At 39.5% G+C, this 17,747-nt stretch overlaps 1 protein-coding gene across 1 annotated transcript in view; it reads left to right on the plus strand.

Annotated features, from left to right (window-relative positions):
* Positions 1 to 17,747, plus strand: part of LOC111139708 (myosin IIIA) — a 240,851-nt gene that overhangs the window by 180,320 nt on the left and 42,784 nt on the right. Inside the window, exons 25-28 of the mRNA XM_022492055.1 lie at positions 6,096 to 6,301; positions 13,353 to 13,464; positions 15,723 to 15,885; positions 17,473 to 17,596. Of these exons, the coding sequence (XP_022347763.1) occupies positions 6,096 to 6,301; positions 13,353 to 13,464; positions 15,723 to 15,885; positions 17,473 to 17,596 (605 nt within the window). The remainder of the gene's footprint in view (positions 1 to 6,095; positions 6,302 to 13,352; positions 13,465 to 15,722; positions 15,886 to 17,472; positions 17,597 to 17,747) is intronic.

Genomic DNA, 17,747 nt, shown 5'->3' on the forward strand with positions numbered 1-17,747 from the left:
TCCAAATCAAGAGTCGGAGACTTAACTGAGCCATTCAGTCACCCCAGGAGTGTTATTTATTTATTTTAATTTCTTTAAGATTCTATTTATTTATTTAAGAAAGAGAAAGTGAGAGAGGAGACAGGAGGGGGAGGGGTAAGGGGAGAGGGAAAAGCAGACACCCTGCTGAGCAGGGAGCCCAACACGGGACTCCAACCCGGGACTCTGGGATCATGACCTGAGCCAAAAACAGACACTCAACTGAATGAGCCACCAGATGTCCCTGTTATTTATTTTAAATGAGAGTTACAAATCAAAAGCTAGTAATAAGTATCACAGTACTATTAGCAAAAGATAATTCTCATTGTATTCCATTTACTATTTGTTAGATACAGAACATAGTAGGGAATACTGTCAAAAACCCATGGATTGGTTTGCTTTGATATTTTATCTATAAAATTATTGCATGCTAAGTTAATCAGAGTTTCTACTTTGGTTAAGATTCGTCCAAAGAGGGGCGTCTGGGTGGCTCAGTGGGTTGGGCCGCTGCCTTCGGCTCGGGTCATGATCTCAGGGTCCTGGGATCGAGCCCCACATCGGGTTCTCTGCTCAGCGGGGAGCCTGCTTCCCTCTCTCTCTCTCTCTCTCTCTCTCTCTCTCTGCCTGCCTCTCTGCCTACTTGTGATCTCTGTCAAATAAATAAATAAAATATTTAAAAAAAAAAAAAAAAAGATTCGTCCAAAGAACCAAACACTTTTCCACTAGAACAAAACCTGACAGGTTTTTTAATTCAGTGCTATGATAAATACCTACCACTTCTTCTTCCCACTCCTAAATGATCTTTGGGTGGGCAGATCGGACAAGGCTGAGCATCCAGGTCCATTCCATATCTCCCTGCACATAGACAAGATGAAAACCTCAAAAGAAGAACTGGTATAGGTGTGGGGCAAGAAGAAAGGATATCAGGGAAGCATAGTAACATGCCAGGAAAGTCAGCCACTGTGTCCTTAGCATGAGGTCAAGGTGATCTTATCTTACCTTTCTTCCTTGGACAATAGGGGAAAAAAGGAAGATAAGAAATACTTTACTTCCTCTGTTCTCTGAAGAACTCTAGATACCCCTGCCCTCATTATTGGTGTCCATTCTTCTTTATCTCTTCAGATAAAATTGTATTGGGGCACCTGGGTGGCTTAGTCAATTAAATGTCTGCCTCCATCAGGTCATGATCCTGGGGTCCTTTCCCTCCGCGCCTCTCTCCACTCTCATGCTGTCACTCACTCGCTCACTCTCAAATAAATAAAATCTTTAAAAACAATTTAAAAATTAATAACAAATCATATTAACCAGCCAATGAAAATGAAGAAAATACCAATTAAAAATTGGAAATTATTAGCAATATAACTTAAGGCAGAAGGAGAGGAAATTAGGCTAAATTTACTATAAGTGTTCAGTGAGTAAATTCAGTTTTCTAACAGAATCATGAAATGCTTTTAAAAATAGCTGGGTGATTTTATTAAATACTTTTTCAAGTCGTAAGCTCATAGCAGAGAGTGTGTGCTTAATCATCTTTGAGTAGCTCATAGTACCTTTATATGCTTACTATCTCACATTTCCTGCTGGTACCTTCCAGCAAGACCACGGCAGAGCTAAATTAGCAAGTGTACTTACAGACAGATTATCTCCCTTTTTTTAAGTGAGTTATCCAAGACCATCATCAGTCCACTGTTGCTGGCATCCAAGACTGTGCGTGTGTTTAAAACATTAGTTCGTAAAATCATTTTCCTCCTCAAGCTGAAGTGAAAAGTGATGGAAGATAATTCCACATAGTATATAATGATTTTTTAATTTTTTTTAAGGTTTTTTTGTTTGTTTGTTTGTTTGTTTGTTTGTTTTGACAGACATAGATCACAAGTAGGCAGAGAGGCAGGTAGAGAGAGAGGAGGATAACAGGCTCTCCACCAGGCAGAGAGCCCGATGCGGGGCTCCATCACAGGACCCTGGGATCATGACCTGAGCCAAAGGCAGAGGCTTTAACCCACTGAGCCAGCCAGGCACCCCTATAATGTTTTGTTCAAAAGGGGCTCCCAAGTGGCAAGCCCAGCTGTGAGAGGATCACATCCGAGTTTCAGTGCTCAAAAAGAAGCTGAGCAAATCCAAGGCTTTGTCATTTGTGTAATTCCATATTTGGCTTCCTCTGGCTTTGTAACCATAGGCTTCTATGTTTCCAACACTAAAAGCAAATCCAACCAACACCAACTGTCTCTGTTCACACATTCGTTTTCTTGCCAGTGAATAGCAGTGCTGCTCTTCAACATCATTTTCTAAGATTCCCCTTTTAGGTGAACTGTGATTATTCTATTGTTATACTTAGTTGTCCTGTCATTGGTTACCACTTTAATAAGCCATTGGTGAACACACATTTTTCCTATCTATGTGACTTTGAAAATTCTAAAATAAATAAGAAAATTATCAAGCTAGAGCACATTAGAATACTAAATGCCTTTGCTTCTTTTTGTAACTCTTACATCCTATATAGTAAACTGCTTTCACTTCTCATTTCTTATGTTAGCCCAGGAGATGATTCTGACAGGCCTTGAAGGGTTTACTGTCATACTTTCTATAAAGAAGGAATTAGACAAGGAAATTAATAGTATAAGCAAGAAATTAAGTCATATGCCTTAATATTATATATCAGCAAGCTTCCATGAAGGGATATAATTACTTACAAACAAATTATATGAAAAGTAATTTTTTTAAAATATTTTTTTAAATTTATTTCACAGTCAGAGATCACCAGTAGGCAGAGAGGCAGGCAGAGAGAGAGAGAGAGAGAGAGAGAGAGAAGGGAAGCAGGCTCCCTGCTGAATAGAGAGCCTGACTCAGGACTCAATCCCAGGACCCTGGGATCATGACCTGAGCTGAAGGCAGAGACTTAACCCACTGAGCCACCCAGGTGCCCCAATATATGAAGAGTAATATTATCTATTAATTAAAGTTGCCTTAAGAATGTACAGGCAACTTTTTTTTTTAATTTTTATTTTTTATAAACATATTTTTTATCCACAGGGGTACAGGTCTGTGAATCGCCAGGTTTACACACTTCACAGCACTCACCATAGCACATACCCTCCCCAATGTCCATAACCCCAACCCCTTCTCCCAACCCCCCGCCCCCCAGCAACCTTCAGTTTGTTTTGTGAGATTAAGAGTCACTTATGGTTTGTCTCCCTCCCAATCCCATCTTGTTTCATTTATTCTTCTCCTACCCCCTTAACCCCCCATGTTACATCTCCACTTTCTCATATCAGGGAGATCATATGATAGTTGTCTTTCTCCGATTGACTTATTTCGCTAAGCATGATACCCTCTAGTTCCATCCATGTCGTCGCAAATGGCAAGATTTCATTTCTTTTGATGGCTGCATAGTATTCCATTGTGTATATATACCACATCTTCTTTATCCATTCGACTGTTGATGGACATCTAGGTTGTTTCCCTAGTTTGGCTATTGTAGACATTGCTGCTATAAACATTCGGGTGCACCTGCCCCTTCAAATCACTACGTTTGTATCTTTAGGGTAAATACCCAGTAGTGCAATTGCTGGGTCATAGGGTAGTTCTATTTTCAACATTTTGAGGAACCTCCATGCTGTTTTCCAGAGTGGTTGTACCAGCTTGCATTCCCACCAACAGTGTAGGAGGGTTCCCCTTTCTCCGCATCCTCGCCAGCATCTGTCATTTCCTGACTTGTTAATTTTAGCCATTCTGACTGGTGTGAGGTGATATCTCATTGTGGTTTTGATTTGTATTTCCCTGATGGTGAGTGATATGGAGCACTTTTTCATGTGTCTGTTGGCCATCTGGATGTCTTCTTTGCAGAAATGTCTGTTCATGTCTTCTGCCCATTTCTTGATTGGATTATTTGTTCTTTGGCTGTTGAGTTTGCTAAATTCTTTATAGATTTTGGACACTAGTCCTTTATCTGATATGTCGTTTGCAAATATCTTCTCCCATTCTGTCAGTTGTCTTTTGGTTTTGTTAACTGTTTCCTTTGCTGTGCAAAAGCTTTTGATCTTGATAAAATCCCAATAGTTCATTTTTGCCCTTGCTTCCCTTGCCTTTGGCGATGTTCCTAAGAAGATGTTGCTGCGGCTGAGGTCGAAGAGGTCACTGCCTGTGTTGTCCTCAAGGATTTTGAAGGATACCTTTCTCACATTGAGGTCTTTCATCCATTTTGAGTCTATTTTCGTGTGTGGTGTAAGGAAATGGTCCAATTTCATTTTTCTGCATGTGGCTGTCCAATTTTTCCCAACACCATTTATTGAAGAGGCTGTCTTTTTTCCATTGGACATTCTTTCCTGCTTTGTCGAAGATTAGTTGACCATAGAGTTGAGGGTCTATTTCTGGGCTGTCTATTCTGTTCCATTGATCTATGTGTCTGTTTTGTGCCAGTACCATGCTGTCTTGATGATGACAGCTTTGTAATACAGCTTGAAGTCCGGAATTGTGATGCCACCCACTTTGGCTTTCTTTTTCAATATTGCTTTGGCTATTCGAGGTCTTTTCTGGTTCCATATAAATTTTAGGATTATTTGTTCCATTTCTTTGAAAAAAATGGATGGTATTTTGATAGGAATTGCATTAAATGTGTAGATTGCTTTAGGTAGCATAGACATTTTCACAATATTTATTCTTCCAATCCAGGAGCATGGAACATTTTTCCATTTCTTTCCATTTCCTCAATTTCTTTCATGAGTACTTTATAGTTTTCTGTGTATAGATTCTTAGCCTCTTTGGTTAGGTTTATTCCTAGGTATCTTATAGTTTTGGGTGCAATTGTAAATGGGATTGACTCCTTAATTTCTCTTTCTTCTGTCTTGTTGTTGGTGTAGAGAAATGCAACTGATTTCTGTGGATTGATTTTATATCCTGACACTTTACTGAATTCCTGTACAAGTTCTAGAAGTTTTGGAGTGGAGTCTTTTGGGTTTTCCACATATAGTATCATATCATCTGCAAAGAGTGATAGTTTGAATTCTTCTTTGCCGATTTGGATCAGGCAACCTTTTGATAGCTAAGTTCTGAGTTAATGCCTCTACATTTTTTTTAGTAGATCTGTGTTTTTAAAAATATGCTATAAATAAAATTTTCATTAATATGGATTTTTCTCCATTGACTGTGAATTAATGTGAACAGGTATAACATTCAGTTTTCAGGGGTTTTTTTTTCTTATAATAAAAAGAAAGACTTGGGACATCTGGGTGTTGCGGCCGGCACGACAAATCGACCAGGAACGTGAGGGTAGGAGGATGAAGAAAAGAACTTGAGAAGCAGAGAGATGGGGGCAGGAGGAGCACTGAGGAGGATGTCCAACAGTGCTAAGTTTATTCAAAGCATTAAGGCCATATAGATAGTGATATTACAATAGGAGAAGCAAAACATCTGTGTCTAGTTAAACAACCACGAGTTCCCATAATAAGTTTCACATTTAACTATAAGCAGACCTCGTGATGCCAAATGGCTGATGCCAGTACAAGTGTTCTGTATTGATACAGCAAACCTGAAAGTAATTTATGGGCTGTACTAGGGCAGCAAGGACCAGCCATGAACTTATGACCCCAACCAAATTGTTCTCATTTGTTTAGCAAGCGTGTGGGAAGTCACGTAGGCGAGCGCACAACACATAGCACAGACCCTTTCTCAGTGCTATTCAACTTTTCCCATCCTAAACCTTTTGTTAGGTTATTCGGACTTTAAAGGAGGCACAAGTCAGGGCCTGGTTTGGTCCTCATCTCAAGCCTTATTGCAGCCTCCCACATCTGGGTGGCTCAGTCGGTTGGGTGGCTGCCTTCAGCTCAGGTCATGATCCAGAAGTCCTGGGATCGAGTCCCACATCAAGCTCCTTGCTCAGTGGGGAGGCTGCTTCTCCCTCTGCCTCTGCCTGCCACTCTGCCTGCCTGTGCTCTCTCTCTGTCTCTCTCTCTCTCTCTCTCTCTGACAAATAAATAAAATATTTTTAAATAAATAAATAAATAAAAACACTTGCAAGCCTCTAAGTTTATGTGTGTTACATATGTATGTTACACTGGGAAATTTATTTTTCTTACATATTACAGTATTCCCTGATGGATTTGTTATCCAAAATGGTGGTGGGCCAACCTCACTTTGTCCGTTGCATCAAACCCAATAACGAACGTCAGGCAAGAAAATATGACAAAGAGAAAGTTCTCGTACAGCTGCGCTACACTGGAATTCTGGAAACAGCAAGAATTCGGAGGCTGGGCTACTCTCATCGGATACTTTTCTCCAACTTCATAAAGCGGTATGTGGATTTCTTTTCAAGGTTCCAAGTAAAATAAAAATTCTAATTATTTTTGCAAGTTATTGTATCTTCAGCAATCTGTGGTAGTTCTTTCCTCCCCCCCCCCACCTTTGGAAACCTGGCAAAGAAAAGAAAGGTATTTTTTTAAAAAAGAAAAAGAAAAGAAAGTTTTGAAAGCATTCAGGTATTCAGTAATTATTACCTAGCTTGTTTTTTAAGAAATAAGTTTTTAAACCTAGTAAATAAATAAGTAAATATTTCATTTTGATTTATAATTAAGGAAAAAAAAGATAAGAAAGGTATTGATTTTGAGCACCTTAAAGTAAAGGAAACCCTACCACTTCTTCATGATGGAGAGCCAAATTACACAAATATGGTAACTCTCATAAACGGCAAATCTTCAGTGATCATTTAAGACAGATTTTAAAGCCTCAGACTGTAGGGTTCAGAAGTACAGTAATTATCCAATCACTGACTTACTTCCCTTCTCACAGAGCAGACCCAATTTTATATCCAAAACTAAGAAATAAAAAATACTGGAATTTCTTACTGGCTATCAGTAAATTCTCCATCCTGTACGTGAATGCAGAGAACCTAAAAGTACTTGATACAAAGAAATTTCAAAGGTCAAATTAAAATCAAAATATGACCTGTTTTCTTTTTTTTTTTTTTTTTAAGATTTTATTTATTTATTTGTCAGAAAGAGAGCGAGAGCACACAAGCAGGCAGAGTGGCAGGCAAAGGCAGAGGGAAAAGCAGGCTCCCCACCAAGCAAGGAGCCTGATGCGGGACTCGATCCCAGGACCCTCGGATCATGACCTAAGCCGAAGGCAGTGGCTTAACTGACTGAGCCACTCAGGTGTCCCATGTTTTTCATTTTTTGGGAGAAGAGTTGATCTTTAACTTGCTTAAAAATTAATATAAATAATATTAATATAATTACCAAGGCATTTCAGTGACCTTTTCTTTAGGTACTCTGCTGGGGCACCTGGGTGGCTCAGTTGGTTAAGTGTGACTCTTGTTCTTGGCTCAGGTCTTAATCTCATGTTTGTGAGTTCAAGACCCATGCTGGCTCCATGCTGGGAGTACGCTAAGCATTGCAGAGGACACCATATTTTAAAACTGTCTTGAACCTCAAGAATTAACCATCCAGTTAAGATGGCCAGAGTCATAGACATGGAAAGTTAATAAGCAGTGGAAGATAATAAATACCAAGATCCAAGGGAATGATATACACAGTGCAAGAGATCAGAGAAGAGAAAGATTATCTCCAGGAGGGCCCGTAAGAGAATCAGGGAAGAAGGTTGAAACTAGAATCTAACGGTAGGTGCCGTTTCTGGAAAAGACAGGAAAAGTCTTTCTCAGCATACTGTTTGGCATGTCAAAAGCTTAGAAGGTTTTGGATTTGTTTGAATTAGCACAGTGGGCATTAGTGAAGTGACAAAAATTGGCAGAGGATAAGATGGGAAAACTGACCAGGTTAAAATTACATCAAGAGAGCCTTGAAGGCTGGATTAATTACAGTTTCAGCTATTCGTGGTTTTACACTACGGACAGTAAGGAAAACTAAGCCTATTTTCTTGATGATATTGTAGTTGAAAGTTGCTTATTTAGAAGGTCAGAAGTAAGAATAAATTCATAAATGTATTTCAAAGTCCCATGCTATATAGAATACCAAATTACTACATGATAAATGAGGAAGGGGGAAAAAACTAAGTATACAAAGAACATGAGAAGAGCTATTCTGAATACAGGAAGTTCCAGAACTAAAAGGCTAAACCTTTTCTCCGTCACTAATTTGAAATCTGTCATCTAAATTGGCAGAGACTCTCAGGAGGCAGAACAATTTTCAGAGGCCCCGTGGAGGTGTAAATAGGACAAAATCATTCTCCTCTGTCCTGCCTTAGCCTTTGACTAAACCTCCGTGTGAGATGTAAAGTTCATCAGACGCTTTGTCTCTTCTGTTGTAGATAAACTCTTCTGTTTTGTGAAAAAGAGATAATCGTAGGGGAAGATACACTACATGAACTTACCTTGCACAGGGTTTTTACTATAGTTGTTTCAAATGAACCCTTTTACTCAGAGGCTCCCGAAGTGGGCTCTGTTTTTCCACGAGGCACGTACACACCGTGGTTCAGCTTCTGGAACTCTAACACAACCAGGACTCATTGAAGGCACTAGTGTAGGGAAGTAGGGAAGTAAACATGCTTTGAATTCAGAAAACCCAGGTTTTGGGGTGGGGGGAAAAGAAAGAAAATCTAAGTTCAAACCCCAATTCTATCACTATCAAACTGTGTGACCTTGTTCAAAGTGACTTTGAGTAACTGCTGTAAACTTCAAGCCTCGATCTTTCTCATCTGCAAATAACGATGATCAGAACAGTATCTACTCATTAGGTGGTTATGAGCACTAAATGAAATAATATATATGGCGTTTATTCAAAGAACAAAATGTCCTTAATACAGTTTAGTTATAATTATTTTCATTATTACTCTTGCCTCAGCCCCAAGCTCCCCAAATTATTTTTTTACCTACAGTGCTGTGGTCTTGAATCCCACAACAGAAACCATAAAGCTAGCCCATTAAAAGCAAAGCAGAAGATAGTATGTTGGGGTATGTGGGGACTTTCCTCCATAGCAGCTGGTCTATCTGAATGGTTATTAACCCAGCAAGTCCCAGAGGCAGGTCATTAGTCCTTTAGCAGACATTTAATTGAGCACCCATGATGTTCTAGCCCTTGAAAAAAAGATTAACCCCAATCTTCATCTAAAGATTAACAAAAGAGCTTCTGACATTAAGAAACTCACAGACTAGTTGTGGGAAGAAGGACCTAATTATGTACATTACCATACAATGTAATGTCAACTCCAGGGACAAGGGTACCCATCTGTTGTGTTCACTGCTGGATCCCCAGCACTTAGAAGGGTCCCTGGCACATAGCAGGTACTCAATAAATATTTATCAAGTGAATGAAAGAACACTTGATTTTCTTTTTAAGATTTTACTTATTTATTTGACAGAGAGAGACATAGAGAGAGAGGGAACACAAGCAGGGGGAGTGGGAGAGGGAGAAGCAGGCTTCTCACAGTGCAGGGAGCCTGATGAGAGGAACCCTGGGACCTGACCTGAGCCAAAGGCAGACACTTAACCGACTGAGCCACCCAGGTGCCCTTATGTAATATGTTTTTGAATCATGTCACCTCAAGTGCAGGTGTAAACAGGATTGGCAGCAAACACAGCTCACCCAGCAGGAGGAGAAGCACACGAGCCCACGAGTGAGTGCTGCCACCCCTGAGCTCCAAGTGTGCCGTGGACCCCAGCCGGTGCGTCTTACCCAGGGAAAGAGAATGCCAGTTAACCCAGTTAGTCTATTCATCAAAAATACATGAGGGAGGGGAAGACAAACCATGAGAGCTGTGGACTCTGAGAAACAAACTGAGGATTTTGGAGGGGAGAGGGGTTGGGAGGTTGGGTGAGCCTGGTGGTGGGTATTATGGAGGCCATTTATTGCATGGAGCACTGGGTGTGGTGCATAAACACAATGAATCTTGGAACACACACAAAAAAATGAAATTAAAAAAAAAAGATACATTAGGGAGAGTTTCTAGAATATCGAAAGTGTGAGTCTTCCATAAAGGAACAAGCGGTGAGGATGAAGGACATGCAGGCAGAGAGAACAACACATACAAAGGCAGGAGGCATGAGCAAACATGGCCTTTTGGCATAATTTTAAATAGCTTTTATGACTGGACCTCGAGCTGTCCATGGAAACTAGCCAAAGGTGAGGCTGGAAAGGCAGTCAGGGATACGGAGGAGGAGGGTGATTTCGTGCCATCTTTATATATGTCAGCTCATTTTAAATGACTGCTTTTTGGCAGGTGTGACCTTTGTATTTCCTACATGTCTGCCGCTCTCCAAATTACATATGTTGTGTGCCCAGCCTTTGAAGGCACCTGTTTTTGACATCACGGCTTAGAACTGGGGATATTATTGGAAACTTTCAATTCAGGAAAGGACATGATCAGATTTTCATCTTATTAAGACAGTTCAGACAGAGCTGGGGGAGGGTGGACATGACCAGTTGGAAGGCAATTACAGAGGGCCGGAGGGGAGGAGATGATGAGCAGGGTCAAGCAATGGCAGGAGGAATAGGCAGAAAGAAATGGATTTCAGAGCAGTTTTTAAGCTTGTTGGATGCACTGAGTGGAGAATAAAGAAGAATGTAGGATGACACACAGATTTCTAGCTTTATTGCCTTTGGAAAGGAGGTGATACCATTCACAAGGGTAGAAACTAGCAGAGGAGAGGGAAGGTGATGACTTGCTGAGTTTGGAGTGTCCATGGGAAGAGCAGGAAGGTGTAGAGCAGGCCGGCAGAGTGATGTGTTTCGAGTTGGTGTAAAGAAGGCAGAAGAGGAAGATTTAGGACTCATCCACTGGAGAATGGTCAGAACTCTGCCTGTAGATGAGACCCCTGTGGGGAGAGCTTAGAAAGAGACGGGACATTGGAGAACACTAGCATTTGTGCAGCAACTCTAAATGTGAGGCATGGCAGGAGACCAACAGGGAGAAGAAGCCAGGGACAACATGGGATACAGTCGTGGGGACACTCAAGCCAGAGAAAGGTGTCAACAATATCCAAATCTACAGAAAGAACACTTAGGATTAGGATGGAAGACATCCCTTTAGATTTCATCTCTAAAACGTCTTATGTGTTGGAGTAAGAGTCCTCCTTACTGTGTGACTAAATCAGATTCCAGGAGCTACACAGTGATGGGAAGTGGAGAAATGGAGAGCTCCTTTAAGCAATCTTTCAACTGATCTCTAAAGCTAGTAGGAGACAGAGAATTCTTTCAGGTGAGACAGATGGAGAGGGTTTGTTTTATACTAAATGGAAGGAGCCAGGAGAGAGAAAAGGGATTGAAAATACACAGAAGAGAAGAGAAGAGAAGGAGGAGGTGGCATCTAGAACATGGGCAGATGGAGGGTGGAGATCTCCTCTGAAGAAGAAGAAGAAGGGAAGAGTGGACAAACATATCTATAGCTGAGGAAGAGATCAGTAGAGCTTGGGTCTGGAGGCCTCTGGTAAACTAGCAGTCATGTTTACCTGCTGAGAGCAGTGCAGAGAGGGGAGAACAGGGCAGGAGAGATTAAACACTTGTGAGGATTGAATGAGGAATGTGGTCATGGACACTAGTCAGGATTCTGGTGTTTCTGTGGGTTGGGCTAACTCAGGAAACTGCGGGCTTATAGGGGAGAACACTGGTAATGAACAGTAATTTTCCCTGGCAGGTTTCCAAAGCCTGACAGGAAGGCAGAGAACAATGACTGGGGGGTCCAGGTTTGCATGTTTGCAGAGCACATGCAACAAAAGACCAAGAGGGAGAGGAGGAGTCCAAGATGGTGGAGGAGTAGGAGACCTTAGTTTTGTCTGGTCCCAGGAATTCAGCCAGATAGCTTCCGAATCATTCTGAACACCTGTCAACTCAACGGGAGACATAAGAAAAGGATAGCTGTCACTCTACAAATAGAAAAGGGAGCTCACTAAAGGTTGCTCGTATGATGAGCCATGAGATCCTGGCTGGATCTGGAAAGAAGCAAATCCAGGAGATGGTTGGGAGGCTGAGAGGACAGAGTAGCTCCTCAGTCACAAGGTGTCCACAAGTAAATTTAGTCCTCAAGTTGGCAGTCCTGAAGGATAAGGGCCCTCTAATGGGCACCCCCCCCCAAGATTATTTACACAGGCAGCAAAAACTATGATCATCACATCTTTCTAGACCATTCTAGGTCAGAATTCTCCAAAGAGCCTAACAGAAACTGGTTCATCCACATGTTTAATAGGATGACACTTGGTGGAGCTAGAATATGTTCTTCTTAGAGGTTTTATATACAGGCTCATGTTTAGAGGAAGAAATTGGTACTTAAAGAGGTTCCCTGATGTGTCTCAATTTACACACGTAATTAGTCAATATCAGAACTCAACTCTCCTGACCATGCTACCCCAGTCTTCCACACACCATGACTTCTCTTTTGAAATTCAGAACCTACCAAAACTCAATGCTTTGTCTCCTCTGGACTGGCAGGTTAATCTTGCACCAAGAAATTAAAAAAAAAAATAAGGGAGTGTTAAAACCTGTAGAAAGCGGCCTTTTTTGCATAAGATTGTTGACCAGGGTAAACCAGATTTTCTTCCTTTCATTCACCTGGTCAGTTTGAAAACCTAAGGGCCTATTTCAGTTCTCTCCAACATTAAGCCCTTACTTGCTTCCTTTCCTCAATTATATGTATTAAACCAATAGAGAAAATGTCCAGGGAGAGACATAGTGTAACTCAAGGAAAAACAGTGATCAAAGGCATATATACAGTGGTGGGAAGTTCGCAGAGAATTAACTCTGTCCAATTTTAAGATCAGCTTCCAACATTTTTGTGAAGATTAAAAAAAAAAAAAAAAAGAATAAAATCTTGCCCTCTGCTTCTTGCCACTGCCATCCTTCTGCTTTTTGTACCCAGGCAAAGTTTGCTTCTTTAAAAATACTCAACTAGGTTTGGCAGCTCAGTCATTAAGTGTCTGCTTTCAGCCCAGGTCATTGTCTCAGAGTCCCGGGATCGAGTCCCACATCAGGCTCCTTGCTCAGCAGGGAGTCTGCTTCTCCCTCTCCCTCTGCCTGCCACTCCCCCTGCTTGTGCTCGCTCTCTTTCTCTCTCTCTGTCAAATAAATGATAAAAATCTTTTAAAAAAGACTCAACTAATTTTTTTTTTTTTTTTTTTTTTTTTTTTTTTTTTTTTTTAGTAATGGGGTTTTTGTGGGGGGATTTCAGTGGTAAGTGTTGAAAAGTAATCGCTAAACTGAGAAAACAGTCCTCAAATGTACACAAACAGACGGGTCCGAATTTTTGTCAGTCTACTTGCGAGTTCTGAGAATGCCAGCAGGAGCCCCTGCATTAAGTCTGGGAGTCTCTTCCTTCCCTACACAGAGTTGTCAAGTGTCCACCAGGCTACTGAGGTGTGGAAACTTTGTGAAATACTAACCAGCCCTTTCTTCCACTTGAAGGTACCATGTTCTCTGCTACAAATGGAACGAAGAGCCCCCAGTGAGTCCTGACTCCTGCGCCGCCATTTTGGAAAAAGCTGGTCTGGATAATTGGGCTCTTGGAAAAACAAAAGTAATGTTTTTGTGTAATTTTTAAGAAAAATACAATTAACGATTGTGCTGCCTTTACTGAGCATTCTAACATTATACAGTACTTAAAAATATTATGGCTTTTTTGTGTTACTGAATCTCTAGCTTAAAATAGGGAGTATAGATAGAATTTATAAATCTATAAAGGTTTTCTTCAGCAAAATGAAACACTTTGTTGTTATAAAGGTTTCTTTTAAGAAATTCAAGAAAAGTTTCTCTTGAAAATTTATCAAAAAACAAAAATTTATCAAAAAAATTCCTCATTTCATATAGTACTAAAAACATACTGACACATTTTATCTTATTGCCACCAAATATAGTCAGTAAATATTCAGAATACATTAATATATATTAATATCATATAATATAGATACAGAATATATTCTGCAGAGAATCGTAATGATCTGAATTATAATTATCTAATTTTTTCTTCCTAATTCTCAAATCTGCGTCTGCTGTAAACTTGAAATTTATCTGGAGCAAACTATTCACCGTTGTTAGTAAACTTGCTGTATGTATTTGGAGATTGGTGTGTTTATGTATTGAACTTGAGACCTGAGAGATCTTAATTTACTTAATCCCTTCGAGAATGAAGTAAAAAAATCATAATAAATTTTGAATATGGAAGTAAGACAGGTTGCAGCTTGGGGAAAGGATGGCTTTTCAGATACCCTCCAGCATGATAAAATGGGGAGGTAAGGAAATAAAGAGGGTACCAGTAATCCATATTTCCTTCACTATTGAGTAAGGACACATGCTGAGCACCAAAAAGATGTGCTTTTTATTTACACCATTTTCTTTTTTTTTTTTTTTTAAGATTTTATTTTTTTATTTGACAGAGATCACAAGTAGGCAGAGAGAGAGAGAGAGGAAGCAGGCTCCCCACGGAGCAGAGAGCCTGATGCAGGGCTCGATCCTAGGACGCTGGGATCATGACCTGAGCCAAAGGCAGAGGCTTTAACCCCCTGAGCCACCCAGGCGCCCCTATTTACACCATTTTCTTTGAGATGATCACAATGATTAATTTCATCAGGCTGAAATCTCACGATTTATGGTCTGAAACACATGCCTGACTTCCAACAGAGTTCTAACTTGTAAAACGACCCTTTGCAGTTCCAGTTCTGCTTGGTATTTAAGTAGCATTTTAAAGCTATTTGTTTTTTTTCCACTTCACCTTTTCCAACTCATTAAGATGGATAAAAGTATTCAATACAGAAGCATTTCTAACGCTGTGCAAAATAAATGAAGAAATAAAAGGATGACCTTTTTAAACAGATTGAATTTTAAATCAATTGTCAACAGTAGAATGGACTAAATATATTAACACATAGTGTCCCATAGAAATTAAAACTGGATTCCATCAGAACCTATAATGCTAGACTGTTTGCCTGTGATGCCAAGCTTTCAAGTAATGGAACTAACTTTCCGTGTTTCCAGTTCTCATGACTGAGCTCTTACTTTTGAATTGAAGTAACTCTCTTAGTGTGTTCCATCGACTCTCTTTTAGGTGACTTTTATTAGTAAATATATTAAAAGAAAAAAAATCTTCGTATTTCCTGAAGGAGGAAGAAAACTCTTAAATGAGAACCATTCCAGGCCTCTGGCTCCTGTATTTCCCTGATTCATTTTGGTTATACAGTGATTGAAAAGTCAGCCCTCCTTTCTTGATGGTGGCCACTGGTCTGGTGAGAATGTTTTTAATTGCGTCTGGGGCCATCGCTCTGCCTTATTCCCCTTGTGAGCCCCTGAGGGACAGCACCCTTGCCTTATTCACCTCTGTATCCCCAGCAGATGAGTACATAACAGCAGGTCTCAATAAAGGTTTGACAGATGAATCACTATACCTGTAAGTGTCCTCTATCTTACAACTAGGTTTATAAGATTTTTTAACTTTGGGAAATACAGTTTTTAAGAAACGCAAAAATTAGCTTTGCTCCAAATATATGATGCTAAAACTTCAGTCAAAGAGCTGAACACCCTCCACGCTCACTGGCCCATTCCACAAAACCTGTTGCAAATAACCGTACGATTGCTAGACAGTATTCCTTCTCCAACAGAGGTTTCCTTCAAGAATAGAAATCCATAACGTTACAGCAAAATCCAGGCCAAAGAAGCGAAAGGTAGTGATGTCCAAAATCTAAAAAGAGTCAGAATACAGTCTGTTCTGCAAAGCGTAGCACGTGACATGTTCACATTTGTGTGTCATCGTTTTTATTTGTATTTTATTTTAATTCTTCTAAGGTGTTCCTGAAATATTACCATGTGGAACAGTTAAATTTAATGCGAAAGGAAGCCATTGACAAGCTTATTTTGATTCAAGCCTGTGTCAGAGGATTCTTGGATTCAAGAAGATACCAAAAAATACAGGAGAAAAGGAAAGAGAGTGCTATAGTAATACAGTCAGGTAATCACTTAGGTGGTCTCCCGATGTAACAAAACATAATGTTACATTTGGGGATGGACATAAAATCTAATCATATATACAAACCTCCATTTTTACGTAGCTTTTGTGTTTCATTCCAGACTCTGTCATGTTAATATTTTCTCTATACCACATCTAAATCAGATTGTTTTAGTGATGGGCACTTTTAATATTTGAAGTCTTTGTTTTAGATAAAATAATTCAATTTTTCAATTTTCTGTCAGGCATCAGTGAAACACAGTTGACCTATTGTGTAAGATACAACAAGTGATCAAATTAATTACAAATTACAGGAATCATATTATTACATACCTTGGACAATAACATTTTTCCTACTTTATTCCAAAGGTTACATTTGCCCTAATTTTTGACCACTTGATTAAATCTCATTTTGTTAAAGGTCATCCATTTCTTTCTGTTAACTCTAGGGAAATAATATTTAAAATCTTACTTCACATGTTTTTATTAAAATGTGTCAGTGGACTTTAGATTTCACTTTCCATTTTTCTAGGAGAAACTAACTTTAGAGCCTGGCATGGTTTAATACAGTAACTTTCAAAATACGTTAATTGGACTTCCATAGTAAAAACCATATTTTACTCTGCAGCCTGATACACACTCCTACTACAAGCGAGGCACTCTGATGTTTTCTATTCTGGTTTATTTCACTTCATTTTTAGACACGAGGTTTGGCCCACTAAATCGATTCTCTAATCTACCATGGATTTGCAGCCTGCCTTCTGGAGAACACGGACATGGTGGGCAGAATCGTTGACTAACATTTGAAAGATTCATGTTCTAGTCGCAGGTCTGTCCGTTCGTAATGGTTCATATCTTTGGGGATTTTAAAGCCCTTAACTTCTCACTGAAACATCAAAATGCAAATCCCTATAATTTGGGGTCAAATTCTTTATCCTCAATTCCAAAATTTGTAAAACACTAAAGAAAAGGTTTATCATACCTCATCTAGCAGTGAAACATGACCTAATATTTATAGCCCTTTATTCATCGCCCATGGTAAAAATACAGTTTTCCCAGAGAAATATTCATGGTTTTAATTATGGAATGCTTCCCTGGCATGGGGAACGTTACAGAATGTATATTATTTGCTTTGAATTACCTTTATAAAATAAAAAAGTTTAAATCTGAATTCTGAAATGTATCTGGCTCCAAGGATAATTGCCCAAAAAGTCCAAAACATCACACTCAGTTAACAGGGACTTTCTCCCATAAATAGCCGAAGTAGTTATCAGCAGATTTTAAGCAAATGAATATACTTTGTCTTTTTCATCAGCTTAGCCAATCTCTTTCATTTCAGTTTCATCCCCAGACTCTCCTTAGTACAAAAGGTGCCTTAGTTATTTTCTTACTATAGCTTGTCATCTAGAAGAATCTTGTTAATGAACAATACTTTTTAATGAACAGTATTTTCAATGAACATGTTCTATTTGGAGTCTTTAATTTTCCTCTTTGACACTGATGGTCAAAAAAAAAAGTGTTTCTATTACTTAAGTAATGTGTCTTTGTCTTTATTCTAATTAGCACTACTCCCCACCTTATATGTTTCAGCTGCAAGAGGACATCTAGTCAGGAAACAAAGAAAAGAAAATGTTAACATGAAAAACACAGCAACAACAACCATTCAAACCTATGATCAGGAATTTGACTACAAGAAAAACTTTGAAAATAAAAGGTATAATGATGTTCATTCTTATGCCATTTTGACATTATACATTTTTTCCAAATCTGTGAAGTCAAAATAAAGTTCACTCTTTCTTGCACCTAATCAGGTCCGAATACTGAACCATTAAATGTCAGTGAACACCCAGTGGCCACTCTTGTGT

The sequence above is a fragment of the Enhydra lutris genome, unplaced genomic scaffold (genome assembly GCF_002288905.1).
Source record: "Enhydra lutris kenyoni isolate GAN:26980312 unplaced genomic scaffold, ASM228890v2 scaffoldscaffold113, whole genome shotgun sequence".
NCBI lineage: Eukaryota > Metazoa > Chordata > Mammalia > Carnivora > Mustelidae > Enhydra > Enhydra lutris.